We start from the raw sequence: 18,432 nt of genomic DNA on the forward strand, positions 1-18,432 counted from the left end.
AAACATTTATAAATGAAAAAAATATTATATTACATTATATTATTATATTAAATTTTTTTACAAAAATTTTGTTTTTGTTTGTTTTTTGAAAATCTAGTGTTGAAACACTAAAATGACAAAATGTAAACAATCATACTTTCTGTAACTGGCTTGTATCTGTATTTGTAGTTCATTGCTTTTAAGGTTCCTTGAACTTTATGGATGTTGTAATATGAAATTAAATTATAAACGGTTGGTTTTAAAGGGTTAGTTTTATTCTGTCATTAATTTGTCTCCCTCATGTCGTTCCAAACCCATAAGACCTCCGTTCATCTTTGGAACACAAATGAAGATATTTTTGATGAAATCTGAGAGATTTCTGTCCCTTCATTGACAGCTACGCAACTACCACTTTGACTCTTCAAAAAGTTCATAAAGAGCTTAAAAAACTAATCCATATGAATTGAGCGGTTTGGTCCAAATGTTTTGAAGAGACTCGATCGCTTTATAAGATGAACAGATTAATTTAGGCTTTCATTCACATATTAACATTGATCAACTCACATATCAGTTGTGGTAAAGCACACTTGAGCTTCAGTTAGAACCAATGAGGTTCATTCTTGTGTTATGCTGCATGTTTGAGCTTCAGCAAGAACCAATGAGGTTCATTCTCGTGTTATGCAGCACATTTGAGCTTCACTTAGAACCAATAAGGTTAATTCTTGTATTACGCTGCACATTTGAGCTTCAGCAAGAACCAATCAGGGTTAATTCTCGTGTTATGCAGCACATTTGAGCTTCACTTAGAACCAATAAGGTTAATTCTTGTATTACGCTGCACATTTGAGCTTCAGCAAGAACCAATGAGGTTCATTCTCGTGTTACGCAGCACGTTTGAGCTTCAGCAAGAACCAATGAGGTTCATTCTCGTGTTACGCAGCACATTTGAGCTTCAGCAAGAACCAATGAGGTTCATTCTCGTGTTACGCAGCACATTTGAGCTTCAGCAAGAACCAATGAGGTTCATTCTTGTGTTACGCAGCACGTTTGAGCTTCACTTAGAACCAATGAGGTTCATTCTTGTATTACGCAGCACGATTGAGCTTCAGCAAGAACCAATGAGGTTCATTCTCGTGTTACGCAGCACGTTTGAGCTTCAGCAAGAACCAATGAGGTTCATTCTCGTGTTACGCAGCACATTTGAGCTTCCGTTAGAACCAATGAGGTTAATTCTTGTTACGCAGCACGTTTGAGCTTTAGAAAGAACCAATGGGTTTAATTCTTGTGTTACGCAGCACGTTTGAGCTTCAGCAAGAACCAATGAGGTTCATTCTCGTGTTACGCAACACGTTTTTCACGCATCAAGCATGTTCAGTTGAGCTTCTGTTCATGTTCGCTGATCAATATTTAAATGTGAATAAAAGCCTAAATTTATCTGTTCATCATATAAAGCGATCGAGTCTCTTCATAAAATTCGAACTAAACTGCTCAATTCATATGGATTAGATTGATGATCTCTTTATAAACCATTGGAAGTGCACACACCACTAAACCCTAAAACCTATAAATAACTGACTGTTCAGTATATTCTGCACCAGTGGCTAGTATCACGCTCTTTTTGAGTATTTACAGCTGCACTCTTTACTGATCCCTTTTTTACCCTCCTACTGTAATTTTATGATTGCATTGGTCTCCTGTGACTTTTTCCAGACCATTATGACTCTCTAACTGGCTCTCTACGCCTCATCACCATCAAGCCTATGCCTGCCCCACTCAACTATTCTTATCCTGACTCCTCCAATCACAGCCAAGACTCTGTCATCCTGAATGGAGAGGTGAGCTTGCTGTCACCATGGAGATGGGGCCACCTCATTAGGAGGCATTTATTGTTGATTTATTTTTACCTGTGTTGAGTGCTTATCAACAGAAAGTAACTTACTGTGTCTGGGACCTGTCGTATGGTCAGGCCCACACAAAATCTGTTCCACAGATTTTACCTGCCAGACCAGCAAAAATATATTTTTTTAAAACCGATTTATGAGCAGCTGAGTTGCACAAAATGGGAGCAAATAAATAACATCAGCTTTTCACCCGCAGGTCAACATGGGACTGAAGCAGAAGTCGGACATTGAGCATTATCGGAATAAGCTGAGGTTAAAAGCTAAAAGGAAAGGTTACAGTGATGGGCCGGTCACTAGCAGCAGCGGGAGCGGCAGCGGCCACATGTACAGCCATCGAGACAGGATGAGACGGGAGAATGCTTCCTTGGATTTGGAAGATCTGAGGGGGCCGAAGGAGGACAGGAAACCCTCCACTTATGTAAAGTACCGCAGGAGGTAGGCGGAGATTAAATCCCTGCTATTACTCATCCCAAAATATTTAGAGAAAATTAAGCCAGTTGCATGTTCCTACATACTTTGTCCAAATAATTATTTTATAATATTTGATGAAATAAAATGTTGCATACTTGTATACACTATATATATATATATATATATATATATATATATATATATATATATATATATATATATATATATATATATATATATATATATATATATATATATATATATATATATATATATATATATATATATATATATATATGTGCTTTTTAATGTTTTAAAATTTAATTTATTCCTGTGATCAAAGCTGTATTTTTGGCATCATTACTCCAGTCTTCAGTGTCACATGATCCTTCATAAATTATTATAATATGATGATTTGCTGCTCAAGAAACATTTCTTATTATTATTAATATGGAAAAAATTGTTATGCTTAATATTTTTGTGTGATACATTTTACCGTGATGGTTTAATCTATCTAGACTGGGTAAACCCATCCTGATCTTCCGGCGATTTGATTTCGATCTGCAGCTCTGGCTGGAAACCTGTACATATTTTTATCCTGCTTCTGTTACAAATTTGCGGGGACCAATCACAAACTGGCAAAATCGCACAATTTCGTACGGAGTCATTTGAACTATATACATTTATCACGCCTTTTGTGCAGTAGAAAATACAGAGCAGACTCCCCAGACCAATGATCAAGAAAGAAAAGAACAGCATTACTTTGAAATAGGAATGTTTTTGTAACATTATACATGTCTTTTTGTCACTTAATTTTTAATTAATTGAATACATCTTTGCTGAAGATAAGTATTCATTTCTTGTAAAAAGAACATTTTTTAAAAGACCTCATGCTTTGAATGGTAGTGTATATACAGTATACGTTTTTACATTTGTGCCATTGCATAATTGTTGCATAATTCCTTTTATTGAATTGTGTGCTAAAACAACACAGATGATGATACAACACTATTAATTCTTAGTAAATTCCCCCTGTGGCATGAATGAAGATCTCTTTAATGCTCTTCTCCAAAACAGAGAGCACATAATGTTTGGACATCAATATTTCAGTGTGTATAAAAATAAAAATAAATCATAATGTAAAATTAACCATATGTTGGTTCATAAGTTCACAATGCTGAATTTTTCAAACATTCTCTCTCCAGTGACTCCCACAGGGAACCTGCGTATTGGAGCAGGCAGTCTCTGAACACCCCGAGCCCTGTAGAGACTGAGATGGACATGCTGGTCATGAGGGAGAGATCTAGGAGGGGCATCCGCAACAGCGGCTACGATGTAAGCGCTGCCAGCCTCTTGCATCATGGGACCCCAAATCCCCGATATAAAGTCTTCTGCTGAAGTCTTTGTGCACGGCGCGTGTCATTCACAGTTCAGGGAGCCTGCAGAGATTCTTTTTGCTTTAATAATGACTATCAGCTCAAGTTTTCTTCCAGGCTTAAATGAAGATGATTACCTTTAGCTTTAACTTTAAACCCGGTTTATGACAGAAGAGAGCTTGAGAATGAAGGTAGCCTAGCTGATTCACTAACCCTGAATTTTAACAACCCACGTCATCGTGAAACAGCAGAACGTAATTGAACTTTGTTTACAGTGATTTAGAAATTCAATTCAAGAGCTTTTAAAAGTGAGATCAGGGCTTTTTAAACTGTTTAACCCTGGGTTATCATTGTTCTAAACCCTGCTTTTAACCTTGGGTAAAGGAACATTTTACACTTGTAATTTAGAAGCAGGGTTAGCACAGAATTTTACACAGGGTTATGAAACCCTGCTATTGTTTACTCCACATTGTATGTACAGTGTCAAATGAAGCAGTGTTTGAATGTTATGGCTAGATGCTTAGCAACATACAGCCAATCTTGTTCTGCAAATTTGCAAATACGTACAATAAAGGGTTAGTTCACCCAAAAATGAAAATTCTGTCATTAATTACTTACCCTCATGTCTTTCGACACCCGTGAGACCTCCGTTCATCTTCAGAACACAAATGAAGATATTTTAGTTGAAATCTGATGGCTCTGAAACGCCTCCATTGGCACAATGCACTTTACACTCTCAAGACCCTTAAAAGGTACTAAAGACGTCGTTACAAAGTCCATCTCACTACAGTGGTTCTACAATAACTTTATGAATCGGCGAGAATAGTTTTTGTGTGCAAAAAAACCCTAAATAACGACTTATATAGTGATGACGATTTCAAAACACGGCATCATGAAGCTTCGAAGCGTTATGAATCAGTGAGTCGAATGAGCAGTTTGGATCGCCAAATTTCAGCTGTTTGGCGGTTTGACACTCGATCCGAATCATGATTCGACTCACTGATTCATAACGCTTCGAAGCTTCATGATGCCGTGTTTTGAAATCGTCATCACTATATAAGTCGTTATTTAGGGTTTTTATGCGCACAAAAACTATGAGAATGTACCGTGCATTGTGCCAATGGTAGACTTTCAGAGCCATCAGATTTCTACTAAAATATCTTCATCTTACGGGTCTTACGGGTGTCGAACGACATGAGGGTAAGTAATTAATGACCGAATTTTCATTTTGGGTGAACTAACCCTTTAAACCACGTTTAAGAATTTACAGTTCTGTTTACCCAGAGTTTAGAATGACCCAGGCTTAACTATTTCAAGTTTGAAAAGCCCCGTTTGCGTGACTAGATATACTTTACATACTTTTGGACTACTCTGAAAAATTTGTGATTTAAAAAAAAACTTTAAATGAAAAGAAAGTTTTGGAAATTTTGAGACATGTAAAAAGAAGAAATATTTAAGATGTCATTTAATTATGTCTACTCATTGAATCCATCTCAGGGTGAGCCTGAACCATTTGAGGAGACAGATGTGGACCGCCTTCTGAGTTCCCTGGGTTTCGGCGGTAGCCACCAGGTCAAAGGTCACTCCGACTCGTCCACCCTGAGCTCGCAGCCTTCCATCGATGAAGTGAGGCAGCAGATGCACCTCCTCTTGGACAACGCCTTTGGTTTGGCCTCTGCCGAGCCAACCCCGGGAAACCACCACCACCACCACCACCACCACCCTCACAGTTCGTACAACCCCAGCCACGGTAGCCCTTACCTGGATGGAGTTACCAGTGCACCTGGGACTATGAACCACCCCAATGGAGCTCTACAGCGCGGCTCATCCTTTGGGCCGGAAATGCACCAGTGTAGCCTCCCCAAACCAGTGAGTGCCGAACTTTGACGCGATCGTGAAATGAATGCAAACATATGTACACTACATCCTCTAGTTTCTTCCCAAACTCAATTCAGAGTCATATGTTGATACAAGTCATCATATAAGTAAAGTTGCTTTGTGCTTGGCTCTGCAGGGATTCAGGTTTACCCAGCTGCCTGATATGGGTTTGGGTTCCCCACCACCCCTCATCCCTCCAAGAGGCGGAGCCCCACCTGGAACTTCATTGAGACGGTGAGAGAAACCTTAAAATACTCATACTCATATTTGGTTCATGCATTATATTAATTATATTATATTAATTATATTATATTTTATTATATTATATTATATTATATTATATTATATACCAATCAGGCATAACATTATGACCACTGACAGGTGAAGTGAATGATACTGATTATCTCTTCATCATGGCACCTGTTAGTGAGTGGGATATAGTAGGCAGTAAGTGGACATTTTGTCACACACAAAAATGGGCAAGCGTAAGGATTTAACCGAGTTTGACAAGGGCCAAATTGTGATGGCTAGACGACTGCATCTCCAAAACTGCAGCTCTTGTGGGATGTTCCCGGTCTGCAGTGATCAGTATCTATCAAAAGTGCTCCAAGGGAGGAACAGTGGTGAACCGGCGACAGGGTCATTCACGTGGGGAGCGAAGGCTGGCCCGTGTGGTCCGATCAAACAGACGAGATACTGTAGCTCAAATTGCTCCAGAAGTTAATGGTTCTGATACCTAAGCATTGTTGCAGACCATGTACACCCTTTCATGGAAACAGTATTCCCTGGTGGCTGTGGCCTCCTTCAGGGGTCTAGTGGAGTCCATGCCTTGACGGGTCAGGGCTGTTTTGGCAGCAAAAGGGGGACCAGCACAATATTAGTTCATAATGTTATGCCTAATCTGTATATTATATTATATTATATTATATAGTAATTAATGACAGAATTTGACATTTTACATTATTTATACCTTATAAATACAGTAAACCGAGTCTTGGATAAAACACTCTATACAGCGAATCATATCGTTTACATCAGCGATAGATATCATCGCATATTTACACCCCTGCCTAACAATCCGACTGTAATCGGACTACTAGCACAGTCAGAATAAAAAAGTCACATGTAACCACGTCAGTCAGAATAAATTTACATGTATGCGTTTGGTAGACGCTTTTATCCAAAGCGACTTACATTGCATTCAAGGTACACATTTTACATTTTATCAGTTTTTGCTTTCCCTGGGAATCGAACCCATGACCTTGGCGTTGCTAGCGCTACACTCTATTGTTTGAGCTACAGGAAAGCAAATAAATTGGCCAAATCCGATTAAAATTTTAGTAAAAAAACTTGATCGGATTGAAAACCAAAACTGGAAAGTACTGCGCATGTGCAATGACATAGAAATGACCGTGTCATTCTAAAATGTTCCTTCCACTCATCGTCTGTTAAGTGGAGCAGTACAATGCCCCACTAGTCCTTGTTTATGACTCTCATCCAAAGACGGATTGGCAGGAATGGGTGTTTTTACTGCTTGATAAATTTTACTCGCAACGGTTCACGTGCTAGTCGTCTCCTAATTGGGACCCAAAATTGATAAATAATAAATCTCTTTAAAACAAAGAAAAGAAGCAAATTTAGTAGAATAGTATGTGCAAACAGCAGGAAACCATTCATATAAACACTGAATTCATTCCGATTGAAACAAAATATGTTCATGTAAACGTAGCTAGTGTCATAGCACATAGCATTACAGCATCACATTGAGAGCTGTATAGAGCCTCATGTATATTTATATAAGATTTTTCCTCTGAGATTCTGTGGCTGGCATGCGTTAAAGGTACTTTGCATGGTTGTCAGTGCTGCTGACTGCATTGAGGTTTGTTATGCGGCTCTATGGCGATGCTGGCCAGCGTTGCCCCCTGGTGGTTTGATCAAGGTATAACAAGACTTCTTCATCTCTTATTGTAGCTCCACACCAGACATGAGTCTGAAGCCTCGGGTGTCTGAGGCTTCTGAGATGAGTCAGCACAATGGCACCCCCTACCTGCCAATCAACCGAGCTCCTTTCCCTGCTGTTACTGTCGACGAGTCTATGACAAGCTACTCAGGTTAGTGTGTTTGGTAAACGGTGGGGTTTTAAATCGGAACACTAGCCCCCATTTTCACAGACAAGACTTAAGCCTAGCCTAAAATACTGTGGCTTTTTGGACTACAAAATTTTGAATCCATTTAGAATATTTTGGATTTTCAAACGCATCAAAAAAAAATCTGCCTTCCAATGTTTTGCAGGAAACCCAATGACAGCAGTATATGCCATATCTGCCAACCGCCCCGGCTACTCAGACTACTTCGTCCTGTCTCCACCGTCCTCCTACCGGAGCCCGTCTTGGATGTCCTACCCTCCAGAGCCAGAGGACCTTCCACATCAGTGGAATGACACGGTAAAGGCAAGCTCTGTTTCTATATACAGTACCGCCAACGTGACTAAGTCTCCCCGATGACTCCTAACACATCTGGTATTGTGACCTTATTACATTCACATCTTGTTATTATCCTCAAAGAACCTTTATTCATCTGGATTGTCTCTGTTGTGTCATCTTAAATGGAAATGTCTTTTTTTTTTTTTCTTCTGAAAATTTCTTACAGAACCAGTGTCACCTGGAGACCATCTGCTGAATGGGAGTCTTTTCTGATGTTGAGCAGACACGGAAATTTACCAGGGTACAAGATTACTAACAATTTATATTATTACTACACTGATTATGAATTTAAAAAAAAATTCTGCTCAATTCTATGGAGCCCCTAAAGAGACATGGTGATGGAAAAAAAATATGAGATGGAAGGTAAAATATATATTTTAATGCGTTCTCTCACAATTATATTATCTCGCAATTGGGTAATTATATTATCTGTATATAGGGACATCCCTAACAATAAGGTCTCATTTGTTCAAATTGATGTTTAAACTAACAGTGAGCCGTATATTTGTTGTAAAGTTTAATAATCGTTGTCAATTTTAATAAAATAAACAGTTGTTTATTGTTCATGTTAGTTCATAATGCATTAACTAATGTTAAAAAATACAACTTTTAAAAAAAATTGTAAATGTTGAAATGAACTTTAACTAAGGATACGTTTACACAACAACGATGCACTAAAAACTAGGGTTGTTGTGTCTTGTTGTGAGTGTGACACACTAATTCTCTTGTATAGTTAAACTAAAAACTTAGCAGGGATTGCTCTGTAAATTAAATTGAGAATATAACTAATGCATATATGCTATTTTAAATACTGTAGTCTATGCCAGATATATATATAGCCTACATTTTTAAATAATTTGAGGCTGAAACATCCATTTCATAAGCATGTGTGTTTATTTTAGCACTTCCGTCAGTGAAACAACACACTACAGCCTATAAAACATTTAAACGATTATCAGTAAATAATGGTAACCTAAAGAAAATAAGAAAATTAAATATTAGTTACAAAAATATTTGTTTCATACTATTTCCCCGCAAAGATGCGTCATATAGCCTACCGCTCTGCGCTTTGAGATGAATGTGGGACATGAGCTGGATAGACACCTTCTTTTCGAATATCTTCGTCTTCATGTTTTCTCCTGATGTTGCAAAGCAACACTTGTTGTTAAAGGTCTGAAGAGCGAATTTTATCTTCCACAGGGTCAAGACATTTAGGCAATGTTTGATTATTCACTGCAAAACTAAACTAAAATCACAGGGGTGTGTGTGTGTGTGTGTGTGTGTGTGTGTGTGTGTGTGTGTGTGTGTGTGTGTGTGTGTGTGTGTGTGTGTGTGTGTGTGTGTGTGTGTGTGTGTGTGTGTGTGTGTGTGTGTGTGTGTGTGTGTGTGTGTGTGTGTGTGTGTGTGTGTGTGTGTGTGTGTGTGTGTGTGTGTGTAATGCGCTATTCAAATAAACTCGATTCGCCTTACCAAGTTTAATAACAAGAACAAACTGTGTTAAATCAAATTTAAAGCAAAAGGGTATTTGTCCTACAGTGTTATTTATACTTTACCACAGGAAAGGATTTGAATAGTTATAATAGACTTAATTATAAGCAAACAAAAGGAAGAAACGTTTTTAATCCCCAGTGAAAAAATGGGTGCAATGCAATTGAAGATTTGGGAAAAGAAACATGTCCATTGGGATAAAATGGACTTGGCCTATTGTTAAAATTCACGGAAAATCGGGTGACCAGATCGCAAAACAGAATAAAAAAGCTGACAAATCTTAAATTGGGCTCAGCCTACCTCTCTTATTCGGCATGAATCCATAGCCTATGTTTTCATGGCTGCGATGTAACATTTAACTGCTAATTGATTTCCTTTGTAGGCTAAACAAAGCTTTGTGCTTCACTCCTGTGGTAATATTCACGTGAAACAGCATTCACATACAAAACACTGGTTTAGTAAAATAACGAAATTATATTTTTTAAGTAGAAAATAGTATTTATGTAAAGAGATAGATTAAAATAAAAAGAGCACAACTCTCTTGAAGTGGAAGGAAGCTACTTTTTTCCCCTCACGTCCAAACTAGCGCAGATGAGTCATTATTTGGTTTAGTAAATGATAGTTTTAAGTAGAAAATAGTATTTATGTAAAGAGATATAGTAAATCCGATATCATCAACCATCACAATGTTTTACTGTAAACATCGTCAACTGCCAATTTAGGGGACATCGCCCACCCTACTAAAAACAAAACGTTTTTTCCTTTGCATTTTTGAACATTTTTGTGTACAGACGACAACGTTGTCAAAACGATCCCTGTTCACATGGATTAGAGGAAAAAAAAAAACTAAAAATGCTGTGTTATGCTGCCAGGCCAGTAGTTGGCGATGTCACTTTGTAAAGAAACACTACGCGCCGATAGACAGAACACGTATTATGTCACCGCTTTCACAAATTCACTTGTATGAATTTCTTCTGCTGAACACAAAAGAAGATATTTTGAAGAAATTCATACAGGTTTGGAACAACTTGAGGGTGAGAAAATAATGACCGAATTTTGGGGTGAACTATCCCTTTAATCAGGGCTCGACATTAACGCTTATCCGAGACAAGTGGATTTTTTGAAGGAGCAAGTGAAAGAGAATTTTACTTGCCCGACCGGACAAGTAGCCTGATAAAACATAATTAACAAAAAATTACTAGGGAATCACCAAAATGCAGGAATGATTCTGCATTCATTTAGTGTAAGTGGCGATCGATAGTGGATGATAATATATAATGTATAATGAACTTACGGTAACTATAACGTTGCGCAAATGTGCACCGCTCACACAGAGAAACTCAGTTAACACACTGCCGTAGAAATGTGGAGTTTATTTATATTTATAACATATCATATGATAGTTGCAATGTCAAATTACCAAGAGTGTTGTTTCCCTGAATAACATCACGACTGAAAATGACACTGATTTCATATGACAGTTCCATAAACAATTATTAACATTTAAGGAACACTCCACCGTTTTTAGAAATAGGGCTTATTCAACTTCTTTCCTACATTTAGATATGTGGGCAAATGCATTTTTGTCTTTTCAACATAGGATTCCATTCATTATGCTAAGCTAAGCTAGCGGCGACCCTGCCAAACTAAAACAATGCATGCACTGAGAGAAAAATACATTCGCCCACATATCTAAATGTAGGAAAGAAGTTCAATAAGCCCTATTTCTAAAAACGGTGGAGTGTTCCTTTAAGTCACTTACATTTTAGAAGCAATATTGAGTGTTTTTGTTCTATTTCAGCAGCGAAAAGAGTTCCAAACAAAGAGCACAGCAGAACGCGTGTCACTGCAACAGCGTGTTAGTGAATGATTCAGCGTTTTGAATCAAAGATTCAATTACCTACCGGTATTCGTAAACGACTGCGGCTGCGTCCCAATTCGCCTACTTATACTACGTCCTAAAAGTATGTACTCTTTTTGTGAAGAAAAAGTACATACTTTTGAGTGTGTAGCAGAAGAGTATGCAAGCTTTGGGACATATTACTGCGTCATCTTTAACGGACTCTGTTACGTGCGTCCCGTCACCGTTTAAAATGTCAATCATCGTCACAGTTCAAATCCCCCACTTTAAATTTAATTTCCTACCGTATTGGAGAGAAATGTAGTCGCTCGTTGATCTGCCTTTCGTGGGTCTTTAGACTCCTCTCATGTGTTTGCAAAGTTAATGGCCAAACGTATCATTACAAAAGTTCTCAATGCTGCTGCAGGTGAAATATAATGTGGATAATATTGAATAAATATCTTTTCGTCCGGTTAAATACTGATAATTGCTCACTCAAACCACTTTATCTAATCCTCTCCACTTAACTGTCAGACTCGCGTAACCGTCATGTTTGTAGTTTTTTAAACACTTTTTATCCGCGTTTGTAGTTCTAATCGAATCCTCGTCCATCTCGCAATGGGTTGTGGGCAATATCAGCCGTTAGAGTGCGCATCGATCTGCACTTCGGATTCTGACCGGAAATAGTAAACCATCCGGGAATCTTTGGAATACTTTTTTCAACATACTAATATTTGGGACATACTAATTCTTTTTTCGAATACTATTTAGTACGGATAGTATGCGAATTGGGACGCAGCAACACTCATTCTTGAATGAATCAGCCGTTTGAACGAATCGACTCAATGACTCACTCATTCAGACGTTCACCTGCCACCTACTGGAGTTTTAGTTTCATGTTTAAACATTCTTTCCAACTTTTCTTATTTGAATATTCAAAAAATATTTAAAACAATCTCACAACATTATTTAATGCAGTTGTAATTTTTCAGTGTAAATTATTTAATTTGACTGGTAACATCCAGTGTCGTCTTCTAATTTAATTTATTGATCAAATTTAAGAATATAAAAGGAAAGCTGAAGCATAGACTATATTTGATACGATTAGAGGAAAAATGCCCTTTATAAAAGGTAAAAATATCACAAATATGCAGATTTAAATATGTCAAAGCTGATTGAACACTGGTGAGAATATTGCTTCAGAATAAATTTTATTTACATTACAACACACAAAAATAAAAAAAATTCCGGACAAGCACATTTTTTTACTCTGACAAGTGAAAGACAGATTTACTTGTCCGAAGGACAAGCACGTGAACAAGCTTAATGTCGAGCCCTGCTTTAATTATAAGATAAAATATTAAGGGCCAGATTTACTAACAGCTTGCACCAGCGCAAACCCTCTTTTGATGTTAAAAAAACTACTGTAATGATTTGCTAAAGACACGCAGTGATAAAGTAGCGCTGAAAAGGCGTGGACATTTTTTCAGCTGACCTTATTGCATATGCATTTGTAGGAGTTTCCCTTTCAGACGCAACATTTATGGGAGGAGAGTATTTAAATGAATCACTTAATAAGGTTTGCGCTCATCAATGTACTGGTGTTTGCGCCATTATTTACCGGCCCAAAAAACACATCTTAAATCAGACTAACTGGTCGATTGCGTTGGTCATTATGAAAATGATCCGGCTGCGCCTGTGTTTAATTTGCACGTCGTCAGTTGATCACGCACGGAACATTCCACTTTCATCGTGCTTTTTTGGAATTGCACTCTCACGCTAATATGCCCTGTTTAGTAAATCTGGCCCTGATACTCAACTACTACCCTTAAGAGAGTTAGTTGACATGTAGATTTGGATAGGTTTGGGATGACATGAGGGTGAACCGTTTCTTTAAGAAGCTATGTGATTGTATCTTTCAGGTTGCGTACCACCAAAAATAATTGTCGTCTACCCTAAAATTTTGGATTCAGCAGCCCCGACCAACCACGACGCTCGGCCGAACAGCCACCCAGACCCATAAGCCACAACCTCACCTGCCAGCCTAAGTGAGATGCAGCACCCACATTTAACCAACGTCTGCAGTGAGGGTAAATAACCACAACAACCACGTTGAACAAGCGACAGGTTGCCTCACTGGCCAAAACTGTGTTTTTCTTAAAGCTTTTTCAAATTAAGAAGTGTTGTATCTTATGCAGGTGGTTTTATGTGTGTTTTAAACACCCAAGTTACTAATAACAAAAAACGAAAACATATTTTTTTTCCGTCTTGGGCTTTCCTTGCTTCATCGATGCCTATCTGTGTCTTTTGCTCTCATTCATGCATTTTTTAAAGAAACAGTTATTGCAGGTGATTCTTTTTGTGCACTCCGTATGGCTTGTGTAAAAAAAACAATGATGACGATGAATGACATAAAAGAAATCGAACATTTGGAGGGATGTGACATCCTGTACTGTATCTACTGTAGTCACAATGCAAAAAAAATAGAGTATATGCTTTTTCTTTCTCTCAAAAATGCCATAGCTTATGCTGTATTAAAGTGTTTCACGATGCAAAAGCGTTCATGAAAGACATGAATCGTGTTTTGAGAGTTTACGTGTGACATGGGAAGATAGCCATAAAGGTTTAGTGGATAAAGAGATTGATAAATGATGAATGGATGGAGGGATTCATATTTTTACTAGCCATTTGTAAGTACTGGAAGAGTAACGAAAACTACATATTTTATTGCCTTTTAAAAGGTACCAAAACATAGAGATATTTATGAGATAAAATATGCAGCATACACCAAAATTGACTTTAAATCTAATTTAGAATATATTGATCACATTAAATCAAATTAAAACTGTAGCATAATATCTTAATATGATATAAATTTGCTAGAATTAAGCAAGTACGGTGTTACAGAAGTAACATTGGGCATGTATTCTTAAGAGAATGAGTCTAATGCATGTAGTCTGGACATATGAATCATAAGGGCTTTGTATGTCAAGCAAGTCCCATATTTTATTTGGGCAGTTATAGGACGGGAATCTATTGTAAAAAGAATCATACACAGCATTAAGTATCCCATTAATTACATGCTACCTGTCAATGTACTTTACAAACTTTTTTTTTGTTGCCATTTGCAGAATGAATCGAGATACATTTACATAATCGGATTATGAAAATTACATAATGTGTTGTGTAAATTATTACAAATGCCACAACTGTATGATTTGTGTTGAAATGAACGTTGTCCTTTCTGTTTAACTTCGGTGGTGCAGGGGATGTGCAAATATCTATCATGTAATAGTTCCTTTTTAAAGTTTTTTCTTTTTAATATTTTTATATCAATTAAATCACCCTTTTTTGGCCAACAACAGAGGACATTCGGCTAAAAATTGTTACCAATGTAAAATATTGTGCTTCAAATGTTAAAAAAAAAAAAAATACAAAAAAAAAAAATGCCTCGTTGTGAACCTATGTGAAAAGTGTGTAATATTCATAATGTGTACATCATCATAACAAATAAGATGTTGACTTCTTTTCCTACTTATATGACACTAAACGACTCCATATTTGACACTACTGTATATTTTCCCTCGTTACTGTAAAAAAATACTTCGCTTAAACGTTCTACTTGTTATTTTCTTTTCTTCTTGATTATTTTATTTAGCATAATGTAAAATAACCATCATTATAATGGTTTAACACTTTGAAGGACTCATTTTTGTGGGTTACACACTGAATCAAATCTAATAAAAATACATTTGATCATTTAAAAATGATTTTAAAAGACTTCATGTTGTGTTTAATGTTTTATTAACTGCTTTATTGTGCATTTTTAGCGTGTCCTTGCTAGCCTAGCTTTGCTTAGCTTTTAATTTCCTGTCCACTAGAGGGCAGCACTTCCCCTTTATTTCAGTTCTCCACGGCAACAAAAACTTCCTCCGCTACAAAATCATTCCTGGCATTGATGGAGCGGCTTTTATCCACTTTGTAAAATCCATTATGTCCTCTAACTCTAGTTTAAGCACATTTAGGGCCGTATTTTCTATCTGGCCCTGCTTTGGATATTAAGGTGCCGTCCCTAAGGGGATCCATCTAACGTTACCTTGCCAAGGTGTATTTCATCGGTCTAACTTGTGTGGACTGGCCGGGAGGGGTGGCTGTCAGACCGGCTGAGGTGAGTTTCTCTAACGACACAGGATGCCGCCAGAGGGTAAAAGCGGCCTGTCCACTTCGATCTGATCTCTGCCCCTTTATCTGTGACAGCAAAGCCATTCAAAGCCACACGAGTCACATCAATCACTGCAGGGACGAGGCTTCTATCTTCTATTCTGTCTTTCCCAAATGTCTGGTTGCATTTAAAGCTCTAATCATCACTGTTCACCTTACTGCAGGTAAAGCTACATAGAGTAAATGGATTTTTGCTCATAATTCACGCGAAACGACTTCCATTATGACTATAAGCTACAAAGAGTGGCAATCATTTAGTTTAATGGTGACCAAAGAACACTCTCATTCGGTTAGCAAAAACTACTAATTAGCGGATAGTGCTAAAATGGGGTGAACGAGGACACTTTTGCACTTTCGAACTGCATTTTATTGTCACCCCACCACTTCAGACCAGCAAACGAGTTTTTTTCCTATTAATTTATTCAAGAATACATTAAAAGTGCAGTTCATTTTATATTTATAATATATCCTTAATGCAAAACACTTAATTTGCCCCAATGGAAAGCATACACTGTCCGAATTGTTCCCTATATAGTGCACTATGTGCCACTCACCATGTAGAAAATAGTAAATGTGCGAACAAATGACCGATTTTAACCGCAGCTGTTTAATTGAGGGGGTGGGACACTTTAGATTCTAGAGAGTGTTTGATTGGACAGAAAATCTGATGAGAAGTCCAGTGATGTCAAAATCATTTATCCATATTTGTGAAAGTGAGAAAAGTTTTGAATGCTTATATCTTTTAAATGTAAATGTTGTTATTGTCTTGGAGCAGAAGCTCATAGATAACAGTAAGCTAACATTTCCATACTAAAAGCCAAAAAACTTCCATTTTGATTTCATGGGGACTTTAAAACTTCAATAGCTATAATCACTGGCTTCCGGCAACGACCATATGCGTGTTCACGAGAGAGTGAGAGGGTGACCTCTGACCCAACGTACAAGGTAGGCATAGCATAAGCTCAGGTGAGAATTGACGAACTCTGAAGCGCAGAGGATAGAGCAAAACAAAACAAAACGCCAGCCATAAATTAGAAGTCTAAAATTAGAAGTTTTGAAGAAAAATTTGTCATACATCAGGACAGAGGTCACCCTTCTGCTAGAACTCGACTCTCTCGTGAACGCCCGTTGCCGGAAGCCAGTGATTATAGCTTATAAAGTTTTAAATATGGATATTTTTCTTTTAAAAACCCATTGCTTCACTTCAGAAGGCATTTACTAACCCACTGGAGCCGTATGGATTACTTTTTTATGATGGATGGATGTGCTTTTTGGAGCTTCAAAACCTTGGGTACTATTCAATGCCATTACAAAGCTGGGAAGAGCCAGGATATTATTTAATATAACTCCGATTGTGTTCGGCTGAAAGAAGGAAGACATACAGCTGGATGACTTGAGGTGAACATTTGGGGTGAACTGTTCCTTTAAATATTTCTAGAAAATGGTATACATGTTTTTCAAAACCTTATTAAAGGAACACGCCAACTTTTTTAGCTTATTCACTGTATCCCCTAGAGTTAGATAAGTCCATACTAGGGATGCACCGAATCCAGATTTTTGGGGTTCGGCCGAATACCGAATCAACTGGTTAAGATTCGGCTGAATCCGAAACCGAATACCGAATCCTACTGCCATCCTCAGTCCATTATCACAGGAAACACATTAATGAAGTAAACATCGTCCACAGCAGTGTAGGGATGCTATTGACCATTTAACCGTTAACCGAAAGTAAGAACTTTGATCGATTAATACTACCAGTTAAACGGTTTAAATGTTTTTAACGCTTTTTTTTTTTTTTTTGATGCATGGTTAAGAAAAATATGCTGTATAGCGGATTCCTTCATGCACAACTCATATTCTTTCGGATGTTTCGTACGCATATGTTTTAACAGCGGCTGTTGTTTAAGGTCCATGTAGCTCGACTTGAATTGCCTTCTTTTGACTTAAAATAGCTACTGCCACGTTTTCTGTTCATGAGTTCCATTTTCACTTTCAATGGCAGCATCATTACGTTCGACAAGCGGGGCGCGCATAGTGCAAGCCTAGGGTTCGGTGGAAAAAAATTCTGAGGTTCGGCAGAAACCGAACCCCGTCAAAAAGCCCAATATTCGGCCGAATACCCCAAATCCTGGATTCGGTACATCCCTAGTCCATACATACCATTCTCATCTCCGTGCGTGCCATAACTCTGTCTGACGCACACACCGTTAGCCTAGCTTAGCACAAAGACTGGAAGTAAACAGCTCCAGCTAGCCTACTGCTCAATAAGTGACAAAACAATTCTATCATTTTCCTATTTATATGTTGTGATTAGTCACAGCGCATAAATAACAAGGTTACATGCAACACAGCCATCTTATAAACGTATACATACTGGAGACTATATTCTCAGACGGCGCAGCACTGCTCTACTTCTGCGGAGTGATTTGCTCGCAGCACCTGAGAAGCCCCGTTGTTACTTCCGTCAACAGCTAGTAACGAACGTGACTGTTGATCATGGCTGACTTTGAGGAATTGTCAGAGGTTTTTTACTTGGTATCAAACCAAAATCCAGAACCATATTGTTTTGAGCCAGAATACACAGACGAGGAGTTACAAACTTTGGAAGCTGATAGAAAAGACGCCGAATTACCTCTAGCGACGCTCATTTGTTACTGTGACAGAGCGCGTTCGTGACAACTCAATACTAACATTGCAGCGGATGCATGGAGCACGGGAACAACTGCAATACAGTAGTGACCACCCATTACATTAGATCTAGCTAATGGCACTGTTACAGTAAGCTAGTCGTCTAAAAACATAACGGAACACTTACCGCAGCCGCGGGTGATCCACTTTGTCCCGCCTGTACTATC

General features: G+C 38.0%; 1 protein-coding gene across 1 annotated transcript in view; it reads left to right on the top strand.

Annotated features, from left to right (window-relative positions):
* kiaa1549la (KIAA1549-like a) overlaps positions 1–14,774 on the top strand; it is a gene marked incomplete at its 5' end in the record, with an annotated part of 75,795 nt that extends 61,021 nt beyond the window's left edge. The window contains 9 exons of the mRNA XM_079808997.1: positions 1,690–1,814; positions 2,077–2,315; positions 3,497–3,626; positions 5,165–5,536; positions 5,682–5,779; positions 7,517–7,656; positions 7,838–7,989; positions 8,195–8,269; positions 13,279–14,774. Coding sequence (XP_079665123.1) covers positions 1,690–1,814; positions 2,077–2,315; positions 3,497–3,626; positions 5,165–5,536; positions 5,682–5,779; positions 7,517–7,656; positions 7,838–7,989; positions 8,195–8,224 — 1,286 coding nt within the window. The 3' untranslated portion in view covers positions 8,225–8,269; positions 13,279–14,774. The remainder of the gene's footprint in view (positions 1–1,689; positions 1,815–2,076; positions 2,316–3,496; positions 3,627–5,164; positions 5,537–5,681; positions 5,780–7,516; positions 7,657–7,837; positions 7,990–8,194; positions 8,270–13,278) is intronic.
* Positions 14,775–18,432: the final 3,658 nt, after the last annotated feature.

This window comes from Gobio gobio (genome assembly GCF_949357685.1).
Source record: "Gobio gobio genome assembly, chromosome: 25".
Classification (NCBI taxonomy): domain Eukaryota; kingdom Metazoa; phylum Chordata; class Actinopteri; order Cypriniformes; family Gobionidae; genus Gobio; species Gobio gobio.